Source organism: Solea senegalensis, linkage group LG7 (genome assembly GCF_019176455.1).
Source record: "Solea senegalensis isolate Sse05_10M linkage group LG7, IFAPA_SoseM_1, whole genome shotgun sequence".
Classification (NCBI taxonomy): Eukaryota; Metazoa; Chordata; class Actinopteri; order Pleuronectiformes; family Soleidae; genus Solea; species Solea senegalensis.
The window spans coordinates 2,210,568-2,226,425 of record NC_058027.1 but is presented as its reverse complement, the minus strand read 5'-3'; the positions used below and the strand labels follow the sequence as shown (position 1 = coordinate 2,226,425).

General features: G+C 41.7%; 2 protein-coding genes across 8 annotated transcripts in view; one reads left to right on the top strand and one right to left on the bottom strand.

Moving 5' to 3' along the window:
• swap70a (switching B cell complex subunit SWAP70a) overlaps positions 1-15,858 on the top strand; it is a 924,354-nt gene that overhangs the window by 34,625 nt on the left and 873,871 nt on the right. The gene's annotated exons all lie outside the window — the stretch shown is intronic.
• The window catches only part of tead1b (TEA domain family member 1b), a 41,363-nt gene that overhangs the window by 23,574 nt on the left and 1,931 nt on the right, over positions 1-15,858 (bottom strand). For all 7 annotated transcript variants that reach the window (XM_044029781.1, XM_044029780.1, XM_044029783.1 and 4 more), the window contains one exon: positions 6,112-6,364. In XM_044029781.1, the coding sequence (XP_043885716.1) occupies positions 6,112-6,259 (148 nt within the window). In that variant the 5' untranslated portion in view covers positions 6,260-6,364. The remainder of the gene's footprint in view (positions 1-6,111; positions 6,365-15,858) is intronic.

The following is a 15,858-nucleotide window of genomic DNA, read 5'->3' as shown; positions in this document are numbered from 1 at the left end:
TAACACTGCATTTCCACATGGTACAGTAATAACGTGATGATAATATTGTAAAAGGAAGGTTATATTGTTGTTTATCATCCAGTTTCTAATGGGATTTCTAGCTTGGGACTGTCAATGGTGAAAGTGTGCTATAAAGGCGATAATATTACAGTAATACTGAGTTATTTACACAGTAATATCCAGGAAATAGCTTATAAAGATGAAATGAATCCTCCCTGTGTACCACACACATTTTCCATTATTAATACCCAGATATTACTGAGTGATTATTACTTTTACCTTTCATTCATTCACTCAACTCATTACCATGCTTTTAAATCTTATCAAAGTCGCAGTGCAGCCTACGACAATTTTCAAATTGCAGGAGGCGCAATATTTGTCAAAGCCAAAAATGTGTGTCCAAAATATCACTTTAGATGATTTAGCGTCTTGATTTATACACGTCTTATTCTACAGACTGAAGAGAACGTCTTTGTTTCTCACAGATCTGCACAAACGCCACACAGTAAAAATAATCAATGAATCTGATATCGCCAATCAAATCGCTATAATAGATATTTATACAAACTCGTTCAGCCCTAGTTTCTGAACTGTAATGTTACGTGTTTTTCACGAGTTTTGTCAAACTTTGTTCATTTAATGAAGTTTAAAAGTCAACTCGCGACGCGAGGTCAAGCCGGCGGGAGGACGCAGGCGACGCGGTGTGTTATGGTCGACGCAAACGTGGTCGCAGGTTAGTGCCGAGATCAGTGCCATGAAATAACATGCACTTGTATGAACGGGAGCACGCGTGGATAATAAGATGATGTGGTGTGAACAAGTGCTGCAGAACAAAGGCGGTCAAATCCAGTTGATTGTAGGTAATTATTAACATTATTTGACAGGTAACAAATAAACCAGGTGAGCGAGTGTGATGTTGTGTCTGTGCCTTACTTTTAATTCATTCACTTCACTCTCAGCTCCATCTGTAATGTCATATTAGAGCTGCAACTAACGCTCTAAAACATTTCTAAACTTTAACTTCTTCTCCACGGCTTTTTCCATGGTCACAAACACACGGATCAGCGGCAGCATTAAAGAAGCAGTTAGCAGTGTTATTGTTGTGGCTGAGCCGCGTATTAGACCCATGAGTGCAGCTCACTGCAAAACAATCTGTGCACAGGGACCAGCACAGCTTATTTTAACATCACATCATGATATATGTACATACACTATATAATTAGGTGTGTAATTACGTGCCAATGTTACATACTGCATCATATACACTGTTGAATTACACAAAAAAACTCAGAGCTGAAACAATTACTCGATGAATCAATTATCTAAATAGTTGACAATTAAACAAGATTTCTGATTGTTTTCGCTTCTTAAATGTGAATATTTCTGGTTTATTTTCTCCATATAAACAAAGAAATCATCCGAGAGCGTCTGACAAACACCGATCGACGTTCTCTGACATTTTATGGACCAAGCGATTACTCGATGAATCGAGAACGAAAATAATGGTTCGTCGCAGCTCTACTCTACATATATGAAGCGCTCACTGCACGATTCTAGACCAAGGAATCTTCCATGAACATATCACAACACAAAGTCCGCTCGACACAGTTCCTCTCCACCTCTCACGTCCTCTCTCGCTTTTGCCGAAACACCGACGCCGTCATAAATAAGACGAAACCAAATGTTCCTCCGTTTGAGTCCGACATGTGGTGCACCGTTTTTGAAATGAATGAAATTCCCGTCGACCCATCTGCGGCGACGACACACACACACACACACACACACACACACGCGCGTTTGATCCCCGTCATTGTGTCAAGCTTTCAGTTATGAAGCATCTGAACAGCCGCCCAGTTCCTGACCAGTTCCTTACAATCTAACCTGCAAACCCTGTAATCTCAACTCAAAATGGCTTCTTCACTTCCTCGTCATACCTGCATCAGTGCTTTTTTTACACCTTTGACAGTTTGTCCTTTTAAAAAAAAAAAAAAAAAAAAAAAAACGTAAAATAATTGGACTTTTTTCACTAGTGTGTGTGTGAAAACACGGCCGCCTCACTCTGACAATGGCAGGGGAACAAATGAAGGATTATTCTGGAGGTGTGTGATGTCTCTCCTGCAATGAAGTTCCTCACACTCCATTCTGAGTGAATGCAGGTGACTCGGGGAGCCTGAGCTGATCCCAGAATTCCTCATTATCTGCCCAGCGGGGGGGATCAGATCCGCTCGCTCCGTCTCGGAGCATGCTCGGCCCGGTGAGACGAGACCCAGAGGAGCACAGCACTGGGCCATCGGGGGCAAGCCAGGTCTGCTCATTATATCTAACTCATCCTTGGCATCTCTGCAAACCAAGTGCCACTTAGTTCCCACAGGAGGGGTCTGGGCTGGATCACTGACGACATGGCAGGGCAAACAGCACAGTGGTAACAGGAGAGGCTTTACATCAAATGTCACATGTGGACAGAAGCCAGCATCACGTCCGTGACAGGAGTGTTACGACATCGTTTCTATTATTATTAGTTATTTTTTGTTAATGTATGTTAGTATTGCATTGTTTTATTGTTTGTTGTCTAGGCCTATGATGTCATGTCTTATATTTATTTATCTCTGTTGTACAGCACTTTGTTTCAGCTGTTGTAGTTTTTTAAAGTGCTTTATAAATAAAGTTGGATTGGTGACTATGTAAAAATAATGAACGGAGCAAAAGTCATCAAATGACTCCGAAGTTTAATAAAAGTCCATCATTAATGTCCAATAAAGACAAAACTGACGGCTTTGGCAAGAACAAAGAAGAAAAACAACAACACTACAGTCACATCAGTGGAGTATTTTGTCAGTCGATGGAATAAAATCCAGTTATTTCCTATAACTGAGAGAAAGTCACCGTTGTCATTTAGCTTGCGGTGCAAGTGAAAAATACATAACTCAATGAATAAACATACAATTTGAGTGAAACGTGTCGTTTCATTTATCGACTCTATTTCTGGGATAAATGAATGCAGCCTGGCACAGCAGGTAAATTATGCAAGTGCAGCGTCTTGGGCGTTTGGCCGGGGGCCAGCGTCCTCCATCTCCCTTTACTTTTTAAAATATTCTCCTGAGTAAACTCTGCGGCTAAAGCAAAAGGCTTCGGCGACGCAGCCGACGCAGATCTTCCACCGCAGTTACAATCAGAGCCAACGCCAGACTCCATGTATCTGAAACACTTCAGGTAAACACAACAATAAGCTAAGAAGCAGAAATTAGAAAATGTTTTGTACTGCAACACAGTTGCTATAGAGACTGTTGCTAATTAACTGCACTCTACCCCACGATAACAAAGGGCTTAAGGGCACTCAAGGCAGCTCCTCTTGTGATGAGCTCTCTGTGTGGAACACTATGCTTTCCCCCAGAGTCTGTCAACTATAAAATACCTGTCTCCTTCATCTCAGATGCCATGAGAAGTTTTTGTGTTGCGTGTTTGTCACAAACCGTATCGACACGGATCACCGCGTCATATACGCCGCGCGTTAAAGAATTCAGTCCTTTGCAATCGTCATTGTTTACATCCCCGATGGCATCCGAGAGACGCCTAAAAACAAGAATCCATGTTCTCACAGGGAAAAGAGCGTGTTTTTCCATCAGGGTCAAACAAACAGCGCTTGGATTTCATTTCATATTTCTTGAAACTGAAATATTGGATTTATTTCCACGCAAAAAATGTCTCTATACTACATATAGCTATATATCTTTAAACAATTTCCTCCAATTGTCATGAAAATAACATAGTCAGACTATCTTGCTCTAGGGCTGCAGCAATTATTCGATTATTAATCGATGACTAAATTCATCGTCGGCTATTCGGATCATCGGTTTATCACTTTCAGAGGGTTTTTTTCTGATTTTTCAGCTTCTTAAATGAGAATATGTTCTGGTTTCTTTGCTCCATTTGACAAAAAAAAAATCATTAAAACTGAAAAGATATTAGAGAACATGTTGATTTCCAGGTTTTCAACATTTTAACTACATTTTATGGACAAAAATACTCGATTAATCGAGAAAATAATCGACAGATTCATCGATTCTAAAAAAGAATCGCCCCAGCTTGGTAATGGACGGTGTCGGCCGACTCAGAGACATAAAGCATTTCACTATATAAAAAAAGTGTGAATGTGTTTGAGGAGGAATTTGGTAAGAGACATTCTAAGAATTCCTTAACAGATTCACAACACTGTTTCAGTTTGACGGAGGCTTCGAAATGTTGAAATTACAAAGAGCAGCGAGTAATTACAGGTTTAAGTGTCCACACATGACACCGTCCAAAATCCACTGTAATGTTCTTGGACTGGCTGCTCTCGCTCTCTCTCTCTGGTTTTTCTAAGATTTAATGAGTCCTCTCTGGCTTCAGGGGAATGAAGTTCATGACATAATCGCGTTGGCACTGGGACGCAGCAACAGTTGAAGGCCGAGGCAAAGAGCGACCATTAATGAGACTAATGTTAGTATCTGTTACTTATAAAACTTTGAGAAACTGATCAACATTTAACCATCTGCTGCGTCAACTTCACCAATTTATCTCATATCCCTACACTGAAGTGTTCTGATTCACCGTGTCCAGACAGACAGACCGACGAAGGATTGTGCCACTGGTGGTGAGACAACATGAAACCAGATACAGAGCACATCTGGCAGGATGAACGTCTGTCTATTCAGCCCTTCACTTCTGTCCTCAGCAGATTTTCAGGAGGATTCAATGCCACAAAAACTAAATATTTCCCTACGCTTACACTTTTCAAATCAAAGAAAGGCATCGTTTTATTATTTGACGGTAAGATTTGAAAGACATGCACCTAAGATCGTACAGTAAATGTAAACCAACAAAAGAGGAATCATTTGCACACATATTGAGAACATCCGCTGCGTAAGAAGGAGATCTGTGGCTCATTTCTAACTGTACAACAACGGATCGTCTCGCTTTAATCCGCAGCAGTGGAGCTGGTTTTCTGGCAGCTCTGCTCCGTATGGGGACAAGAGATTTGGAGGAAGAGAAGAGACGGTGGGGAGGGTCCTGTTGACTGAGCTCACATCTTTGTAGTGGCAGCTGAGGGGTTTCACTGCAAACTCCTAGAATTTACATTTTGTTTGGCTGGAGGGGGTCACATGACAGCTGCAAGCGAATGCTCTGAGGGGCTTTCTGCTTTCACTTGACACTGACAGGCTGTGAGACGGTCCAACACCACAGAGAGAAAATATTCCTCTTTCCATGACATCACCCAGCCAGGAATTGGTGAAAGTGGAGGGAGGAAAAAAGGGGGCACAGCTGGTGGCAACCGCGGTACCATCTGCTACCAACTAATAGTTCATGCTGCTTTACTTATAAATTTGCACTTCTAGAAGCAGAGTAGTGGCTTTATGGCCACTATCACAGAACACACCACAGATAGATTTATGATGAAATGACTTTACAACGTTACATCACCCCCAAAAAAACAACACATGCACTGATCAATTTTTCTCACTCGCTTTCGGAAAGTATGCTTTTTTGTGTCTTTTAAAATAATATTTTTCTCATTTGTATGTTATTTCTGTCAGCAGCCAGGGTGGGTCGTTATGTGCCGGTATATTTCTTGGCCAGGAGCTGCGACTTCCTGGAGGTCATAAAACTGCAGCGTCACAACCACAAGAGTTTAGGGCAATTCTTTTTTTTTTGTGCACAGCATTAAAAAAACCGAGTGCTTGGTGAGCTTCAGCGGGCCTTTCTGTCACTTTTGTCACCTCACAACAACGTGCTGTTTTCAATCTTTATGTTCAGTCTTCATGTATAAGAACCAATGAAACACTGAAACACATCATTTACTGACACGCATCCAGTGCACATCGTATTTTTGGAATGCATTGAATGAAGAAGTAGGTCAAACTGGTCTTTGTTACCTAAAATAAAGTCTGAACCTCCATCATCCAGAGGAAACAGTTGGTGGAGGAGAGCAAAGCAACAATGAAAAGCCACTGTCTTAGGTTAAAGTATCAATTCATTCTGTAAAGCTGCAGCAAACGACCCTCAAGGATCTCGGTTTTCATGCATTTTAAACCCTGTGAGCAGCCGTAAGGCCGCAAATAACTCCTCTGTACTCACCGTACATCTTCCCCTCATCAGAGAGGATGATCTTCCTGCGTCCACATGGAGGGTAGATAGCCAGCGCTTCCTGGAAGCTCTGTTCAATGTCAGGGCTCCACACTCCCTCGGCGTCGTTGTCCACAGGCTTGTCCGCCGAGTCGCTCATCCTCTCCAGGTCCTCGGCAGGGCTCTCGCTGCCGCTCCAGCTGCTGGGATCAATCGTGGCGGTCGGGCTCTCCAAGCAGAAGCCTGGAGCAGACTAGGGAGAGACCTGGAATTCCCAAACAAACAAAGACACGTCCAAACTGTTAATCCGCACAAAAGAACAGCCGACGCGTCCTCGTAAACGTTAGACAACTGAGAACACAGCGTTGACAAGCAGCGGACAAACAAACAGCATCGCCATGTGATGGGGTTAGAGTTGTGAATTTGAGCAACTGAGACACTTTCTCTTGTTGAGCTTCCTTTTTCACAGCCTCATTAAGAGATCAGTTAAATACTCGGGATAATGATAATAAACACGAAACAACACTAAAGTTTTAGCTTAGCTCAAGATACGTTCATTTTTCTAACCTCATCCAAGATTTTTGGAAGCCGAAGCACAACAGTCTCCCGAAAAGATGCTAGTTTGACCCGGAGCGATGAATCTGGATCGGGAAATAAGAGAGTGGCATTGGCCACTCCCATTCCTCACAGTGCTGATGTGCTCTTGAGCAAAGATCATTAAACATAAGTGAAAATAAGTCAACGAAATATACAAACAGAGATGAAACACAGAGTCAGTTTCTGTTTCAGACAGTCCAAGAACCAAACAACTTTGTGTGTCTTACCAAGCTGCTCACACAACTGAAGAGCGTCTCATGTCGCCAGCAGCTATTGACAAGACCAACAAACGCTCGGATGAATCTGCCGCTGGTGAACCGAGGACTGTGTCGTTATGTGGCGGCGGTATCAGGAGCACAACGTCAGAACAAGTCCAGTTTACAGAAACCAGCCGACTATACTGCATTATACTGTATACAACTCTGTGATTGCACAGATTACCGGGCGCCCATGAAGTGTGCATATGGTAAAATGAGGTCCAGCAGTGATGTGGTTAATAGTCGGTGTGTGGCCTTCATGAATGGGAAGCATTCTGTGTACAGAAGGTCCAACACGAGACTCCGAGCCACTCTGACACAAGTCACATAAAAAAGGAACTCCAAAAACTGGCGTTGTGGAGGTTTGTCTGTCTCGCTGTGAGCAGCATATCTCACTCTGTGTGGATCACATGATCCAGATCCAGATCCAGATCCCTGCACACAGGTAAATCCTTCCACATTTGTAAATAACATAAGCATCGCACTGAATGTTGAACTTCAAAGAACTTCAGAGCTCTAAAAAACTCAAAACAAAAGCAATAAATACTTCAATCTTCTGAAAGGCAAGAGAGAGAAATAACAACTGCTGCTTTTAAGTGTTCAGTAGTTTTCTATAATGTAATTGCCCCGTGATTAATCACACTGTGTAACACCGGCTTTGGCGTCATGTTTTTCACATTGTAGGAGTGTGATTGTGTATTGGCCCGCGAGCTCTGTCAAATGTTCCCGAGTGCACCGAAAATATCCAGAGTGCAGTGCACGCGGGATGGAGAACTCAGCTGTTGCTGTTGGCATGCTGCTGCTGCTGCTGCTGCTGCTGCTGCACAGACAGTTCAGACTGCACAAGATGTTTGGTCACAACATCTACACTGAGTTTTACTTCCGCTAACCTCTGAGTGACACGTCCATCTCAGGACTAAAGAGAAACCGAGTGGACTTTTAGTATAAAGTAACACAACTCCATTGGCACCATCTTGATGTTTTACTTTTTGTTAAAGCAACAAAAGTCACTGAGATTTCCCTCCCATCACATCCTCACTCTTTCCAGACAACGACTTCCTCCCTGAGCAAGATCCTGTTCAAGCCTCACAGGCTGTCAGGAAGTGGGAAAAGTAGCATATGTTTCTTCCAGCATGTCAGTTCATGAGGGGGAAAGGGGGGGATGGGAGAAGCTGTCGGGGGAAAAAAACTCACAGAGAGCTTTTACTGAATTCCGTTTTTGTGCGCCGACTGCTGACACTGCAGAACTCCCTCACAAACTGATGAGGGAGGGGGGAGAAAAAACCTCCCATTTCAACCACTAAAAGGCTGGGGTTCTTTAAAGACGTGCTCCTCTCATCCCGACCAAATGATGAACTGTGCTCGTAATCACTTCCAGCTTACATTTCCACAGCAAGACGAGGTTCTGAGGAAAATAAAACCCTCGTCGGGTCCAAACAATGAATTACAGCGGTTTGTAAAAGCTGGAAGTGGAAACAGAAATGCCGGGACTTTGCAAAGATATTCTTCTGCGTCAACTGCAACATGTTAAACTTTATTTTTGAATGCTTCCACACCTCTAAAGATTTTAACATCCATCCAAACATGGATTTCTATGAATGTTGCATGAGCCCTGGATGTGTTTCACTTCTGTGATATGTTACGGTTGATAAAGTGATGCTGTAAGTATTCCTCGGTGACTTGTGGCTCTGTCCATTAAAGCAAATTGATTCTCACACACACGGATGTTTGCCCCTCTTCTGCAGGTGCTTTTCTTCCAAAGCCACACATCAGGAAATGACTACTGTTAGAGTAACATGCAATGAATTACATTAACCTCAGCTCCTCCCACTGTTATTGTCTGACTACAAGAGGAACATGTGAAAGTTTCATTAAAGGTTTGAAAGTCAAAAATGTGGGTCAATGTTTTGACCAATTAAAATCGTTTAAATTTTACACCAAGATGGATGGAGTCACTAGTATCGGTCGATCCGATTGGTCACACCTGCTTTCGGGGGAACGGGCTGAAATGAACGCAGCAAAACTCGTCAAAGTTCACATAAGTTCAGATTTCTATTGTGTCAAGATCGTTGGGAACATGGTTTTCGGCTGTGGAGGATGTCAGCTGATGAGGCAGCTTCTAATGCATTCTGGGTAACGGATTGTTTCCACACGTGTCGCCAAACCTCCTCTGAATGTGGTTTTTGGGATCAGATCTGGACACAGATTAAGGCGCATGACGAATCTGAATGAAATGGCAAAAAAAAGGAGATCTTTTAACTTTTAAAAGGTGGCTAAATGGATGTTTTTGTATTTTTATTTCTCCAATTCTTACTGTTAAATGTTTGTTTCATGTAAAGCACACTGAGTTGCCTCTGTGTCTGAAGTGCGCTATATAAATAAAGCTGCCTCAGGACAAAAATAATGAATCACGTGAAGGTTATTTTTAAAAAATAAATAAAAAATGGACACCCTCGAGAAAAAAAAAACCTAGCGGTCCGCAATCACGACGCGTAACCTCTCAAAATACGCAACTCCAGCCAATCAGAGACCAGGACCAGAATAAAACCGCAGTCCATCAGGGAGAAGTAGAAGAACATCATTTCATGGTTCCTCGTGGTTTAACAGTGGACGTCTCGCTCTTCTTAAATACCAGTATTAGAAAAGAGACTTAAAACCTCTTTGATCAAGTAAACCCATCAACCTGTGGTGTGAGATCAAGGTGTTTCTCTTCTGTTGTTGCTGTCCTCGTATAAACACTGAAATAAGACGTCATGAATCTCAGCCGCAGCTTCAATAGTTTCTTTGAATCCCATCGACTGGCTGCAATCTGTGAATAACCTGGCAGAGCTGTCAATGAAGCCAGTCTCTTAGTGCCTTAGAATCCGTAGACTAATTACGTCTGTCAAAAGAAGGTATGAATGTCAGCCATAGACGCACTTGTGGCAGAGCAGATAATTGCATACTTCTGTCTTCAGGGTGTACACCATAGAAATGGGCTTATTTGTGAGACGCAGGGGAAAGACGGCCCACAATGCGATAAGTGAATGTGGTAGCTAAGCAGAGGAGTAGCTGTGACATGGCATTATGAGAAATTACACTTACAGTGAGATTACATAAATCACTCACCAAGCTGGAATCCAGCTTCTTAAATTAAGAGAACCCATTTCACCCATCAGAGAAAGCAGGGTAATGAAAGAGCAGATGAGAGGTCTCAAATGTAATTTTCCACGTGGAGTTCTTTTGTGCCGTTATCTCAGAGGGCGCGGTAATGATGCAGTGAATGACTTTTGTGCACCCCATAATGGCCCACAATACTTAAGGCCACAGTGTGTAAAACTATAATTACCGTGTGGTTTCAAAATTCAACATTTCCTGCTCGTTACAAAGACACATCCTGACTTTTGCATAATTTTAACAGCAATATCAAAAGAATTCAGGTTTGATCAACAGGTAACTGTGAGCGTTTACAATGACAGACATTTCTGAAATTCCATTTGGTTTCTTTCTGTGATTAAAACAAATTAATTACCTGTGAAAAGCATGTTTATGGAATGAAGTCTTTGGCGGCAGGTCTTTGAGGACCTTGAGAGTTACACGCGCACAAACAAAAGAAAAGAAAAGAAAGAAAAAACGCAAATCTACGCGGATGCTTTTGTGACTTTATTTAGAAACGCTTTACCACTCAAGGTAAAGCCGAGGTACGCCGCCGCGGTTTGAAATAAATTAAAATCAGCAACACAACTGTGCGACAGTCAACACAAACCAAAGCTTTTAATTAAAAAAACAAAACAAAAAAAAATAAAACATTTTTGACCTCCTGCAATTCCATTCCAGAAAAGATGCAGGGACTTTTGAAATAATTTGATTTGCACACAACCGCAAGAATTTCCGGATAAAACAATTGATTGTATATGTGAGAATCTACACACGTTAAGACAATAAACAAGGTTTTCTGCAGCATTTCCATCCCACGCTCCACTGGAGAGGCTGGACAGCTTACTTATGCTGCTTCTTTTACTGGCAGTGGCCTACAGTGTTTATTTCATGCCTCTTTGAACTGGCGGACTCGTGTGCCATGAATCTGTCTGATATCATCCCACTCAAATGTGAGGTCTGGATCCCAGCACACAGCAACCATCAGGCCAGTGTGGGATCAATCTTTGTTTGCAAGAGAATGGGATTGATTTACAGACACTGTCACGGCAACCCTCTCTTACCTGCCTCAGACTGAGAAACAGGTGGCAACAACACGACCGGGACGGCGTCAGCTAAAGGTCTCCCACTCTGAGGGGGAAAAATGAGAGTCATCTAAGAGACAAAAATCTCCCCCCCCGAGGACACGATTTACCGCGCAAACACGGAATGTAATGAAAGCTCAGGGGACGTTTGCCCGTCCAAACATTTGCAGCACATTCCAGACGCGCGCGGCCAGCGCGTCACAGCGGTGTGAAGTGGCAGCAGAACACATAAAGCTCAGGAAATTAAAGCTGTAAATAAAGGTCCGTCAGATAAAGGATCTCCTGACAGTTATGAGAGCAGAGCAGGGCGAGGGCTGGCCACCGGCTCATTCACCACGCGTGCGGATGGGCATGAAAAAACAAATCACTGTGATGAGCGTGAAGGCCACCATTTGCATTTGGCTCTGACTTTCATCTCTTTTCCTCTGCTTCTCTTGTCATTATTTATCCCCTTATATAAACCCTCCTCGCCTCTTCTTCGCTTCCTTACGTTGCAAAAAGGTGCTGGTTTTTCGTGATATTAACAAAAACCAGGTGTTGACTGCGGGTGCATTTGCAATTTATTGAAATTTGTGTGTGATTTTATCTCCAGAAATATATTCCAAAGCTCTCACCGACAGCTTCGTATATCCTCCTGTGTTTCTGATGACGAAGAAGAAGAAACCAAAAACTATTTTATAACTGTACTAGAAAATGTACCGAATATTGAATCGAGTCAGTCGTTTATTAATAAATAATTATGCAAACTATGCAAAATCAAATATCATTTAACCTCAAACTAAATATTTTACCAAATTCCATTCTCATCTGGTTCTATATGGTCATGACAAATTCAGATTGATGACTTACATCCCAGGACAGGTCAGGGGCCGAGGTGCCTCTGAGCAAGGTAACAAATACTGATCATACCCAATGTCAAAATATTAAAATAATAATGAAAAATCTGAAGTCTACGGCTTTTTATTTTGTTAAATCTGATGAAAAGACCAAAATCACCACTGAACTTATCATCTTTATCATCACTTTAGAGAATAGAATTTAATATTCAGCAGAAATCTGAGTCTATGCAATACACAACTTTAGTCAGGATGTTGTTTATTTTAAATATGCTTAAAGGTTTTTGAAAGCTTTGAAAAACTTGAAATTGGTGACGTGACATTAACTAGTGACATAAATCATGAAGTTTTATTTTTATGACCAATGCGAATCAGTGTTTACTTTTATCTGCACCTCGGTGAATGATTTTCTTTGTCTGCTTCAGTTTTGGAAGGAATGCAAAATAATTCCATCTTCATTTCCAACACAAACACACTTTTTAAGCAAACATCACACTTTTTTTTTTTAACCACTGGAGAGCGGCACTTTCATAATCGACATCGTTGGACATGAGGTTTGGTCCAAAAGTTGTCCAGAAACCAAACTGATTCCGTTTTAATGATGTCTTTGTTAAATGGCGCAAACAATTCATATTGTTTCAATATTATTTTTATTTATTATCATTTAAAGAGCCGAAAAATCTGAAAAAACAGATTAATCGCCAATAAAAATAGTTAGAAATCAATTAATAACCGATTACTGAATCCCGGCTCAGTTTTCTTTTTAATTTTATCTAAATTCATTGTATTATTTGAAGGAAGGACGTAGTTAGTAACATGTGTAACGTAATGTTATCACTGAGCTCCACACAGGTGATGCAGGAGTGGGCAACAGGATGCTGTTAGAGCTTCTTCTTCTTCTTCTTCTTTCAGCAGTTTAACAAGGATTTGAAAATCACATGCATACGTGCTCATTTTAGAGTAGAAGAGGCTTTAAAAGCACATGTGCTGCTCCCTGAGGGGAAAAAAGCAAACATATTAATGTTAGCAGCGCCGCCTCCAAACCATGTGAATCCAGGACAGCTTCAGGGCAGAGAGTCCGTCTGATCTGTGTCAGCCGTGATAACAAAACACAACCATTGATAAACAAAACAAAAAAAAAGCTCTTGTGGGAATTTATTACAAGCAACGACTGGGAAATCCAGTGCCAGAGAGACTAAATAACCCACATTTGAATACAAGCTGCAAATTACACACTCTTTCAGGCCACGAAGTGACTGTGTGCCTTTGTTCCGTCCGCTTCTTTTCACCAGTGGGAAGCTGAACACCACTACAGCTACTATGGCCACCAGAGACAGGAAGTTGTTGGAGCCGAGATTTCCTGCTTTCATTGCGGCGAAGAACTCAAAATGTTTATAGTGGTTTCAGAAAATGACTCATCTCATGATTCATGGAGGGCATGTTGCTTTTCATGTGTGTGAGGCAGCTCGTTGATTTGACTTTTATACTTCAATTGAAAAAGTGCATATCCCAGAATCTTAAGAGCTTCTAAGGAGCTGCACCTCAGTAATTGACATTATATATATATTTTTTTTTTTTCCAAGTATAAAAGATTGAGCTCGCCATATGGTAAACATTACAGGACTGTAATATGAAAGTGGTTTGACTTCAAAGAGCGAGCGCAGCTTCACGTAAAACTAGAAACTTGTTCTGCACGCGTGAACGAGCAAAGTCTGCAGAAAAAGACGCGGCGTGCACGCGGAGGGTAAAAGCTGTGCTACACCACTGAGGTAGTTGACAAGGCCAAAGTGCATTCAGTAGCTGGCAGTCATTTTATGGCTGCAGTACTGAAGCAGATTTACTTAGATGACGTAAGTGGCTCTGAGCCAGCTTTTCTTTTTTGGTGGCACTCTCCGCTGGCCTCGGTGGGCCCGGCTCAAAGTGCTGAGCAGCAGCACATACTCTAAAATTCCCTTTCTAGATCAGGGTTTACCTCAGGGCACACACACACACACACACACAGTCTGGACGCCTGCGGGAGCGTCGTCCTCTTTTTTAAAGCGTGCTTGGACAACACTGATGTTTTCATGTGATTCTCTCCCTCTGCTACACATCACATCCAACTACACGATTAATGACCACTTTTCCATATTCAATTACAGGTCGCACAGATCTTTTTACAGCCTGACATTCACGTTTATTAAAAACTGCATTTTATTTAAATGTGGGACGACACAATGAGGTTTTTAACAGGCCCGTTGCTCACTCACGTCAAAGCCTTTCAGTGCTGATATACATCACATTTATCACATGAATCTAGAAATAAACACGCCCTAAATGCAGAATGCAGCAAAGGTGCGAACCACAAACGGCTTCACAATTTTCAGTAAACACAAACCTCACTGGCCATTTCCCACCATGTGAACACTTCCTCAATCTTAAGTCCAAATATCAGAACTCAAACACAATAAAATAATAAAAACCACCGTCGTGTGGCACCTGTTGCACACAGCCGCTTCCTTCTGGAGAGCATTTCTTAACACTCATGATCAAATCCACTGTTTTTCATGCTAATAAACAGACTATTGGTAACACGGTTAAAAGGGATTCATTTGTTTGGGTAAAAAATGAAATAAAATAAAAGTCTTCACTGTGAGGTTTTAGGCATCCGTGCATTCTCGGTTTGGCTCATCTCTAAACGAGACTGGAAATGATTCTGGAATTCCCAGAAAGACGTTATTCTTTCATTATTGTAGTTTATTCCAAAGGAATTCATAATACGAAATTCTGAAAGCCAACAAGCTTTTAGCAAAAAATTCAACAGAGACAGCCAAAAAAGAGAAAAGTCTCACTTGACTCCAACAACGAACACAATCCACTGAGCTTCACAAAAGCTCATTATTCTGCCCACACTTCACTGTGTGCAGTCCTGCCCTCTGACCTCGACGAGACAACATAAAAGGAACAAAATCTCCACCAACAATACATTAAAGTTGCTGTTCTTCCCTCCACCAGATCATTATCAGCTTTCATTTTTGCTTTATTCAAAAATATAGATGAGTTAGGGAGAAATGCATCGCTGACCGCTGCGTCAAGGAGCAGGAGAGAGAGTCCAGAAACTCCTGGTTTCACAAGTTTGAAGTCTAACTCGGACAAAGACAACATCCTATTCTTGCACAAATGTTATGCAGGCTACCGTCCAACAGGTCCACTGGTTACATAAGCTGAAAACAAAGCATCTATTTCTCCTCCTGCTGCTTTTTTTTCCTTTTTTTTTCCTCCTTTCAAGCGAGCTGATTTACACTGTGACATGTCTCGGGTTATGCCTGACTGCATTCAGGCCGTTTCCTGTAAAGGAGCCCTTTCACATTCATTTAACAAATAGCGTGTGTTGAGAATTGTACATTGCTTTTCTTTTCTTTTCCTTTTGTCTCCGAGTTCACGACAAAGTTACAGTGCTGTGCAAAAGTCTGAGGACAACATTAGATTTGTTTATCGCACTGATGCCACACTGACCACACGGTGTCACCTCACACGTCCATAATATACAGGAAACATGTATGGAATTTTAAAATACTACATTTTAAGTGTTAAAAATGGCACAACCGTGGCTCGAGTAAAACTCTTATTCATGTCACTGCTAAACCTAAAAATCACCACAACTCGTTGACAGTTTGCTAATAAACAGGACCAACGTTCAGTCACGTCATTGCAATCCAAACACCAACGATCGCAGAATTTGACAGACTTAAAAACAGCAAAGCTGCATTTTTTATTACGCAAGTTTCACATGAAATACATAACCTGAGGAGTGAAGCCAAAAACTTCCATCTTATTCTCACCACATTCATCTCCTGCGTCACTTATCTG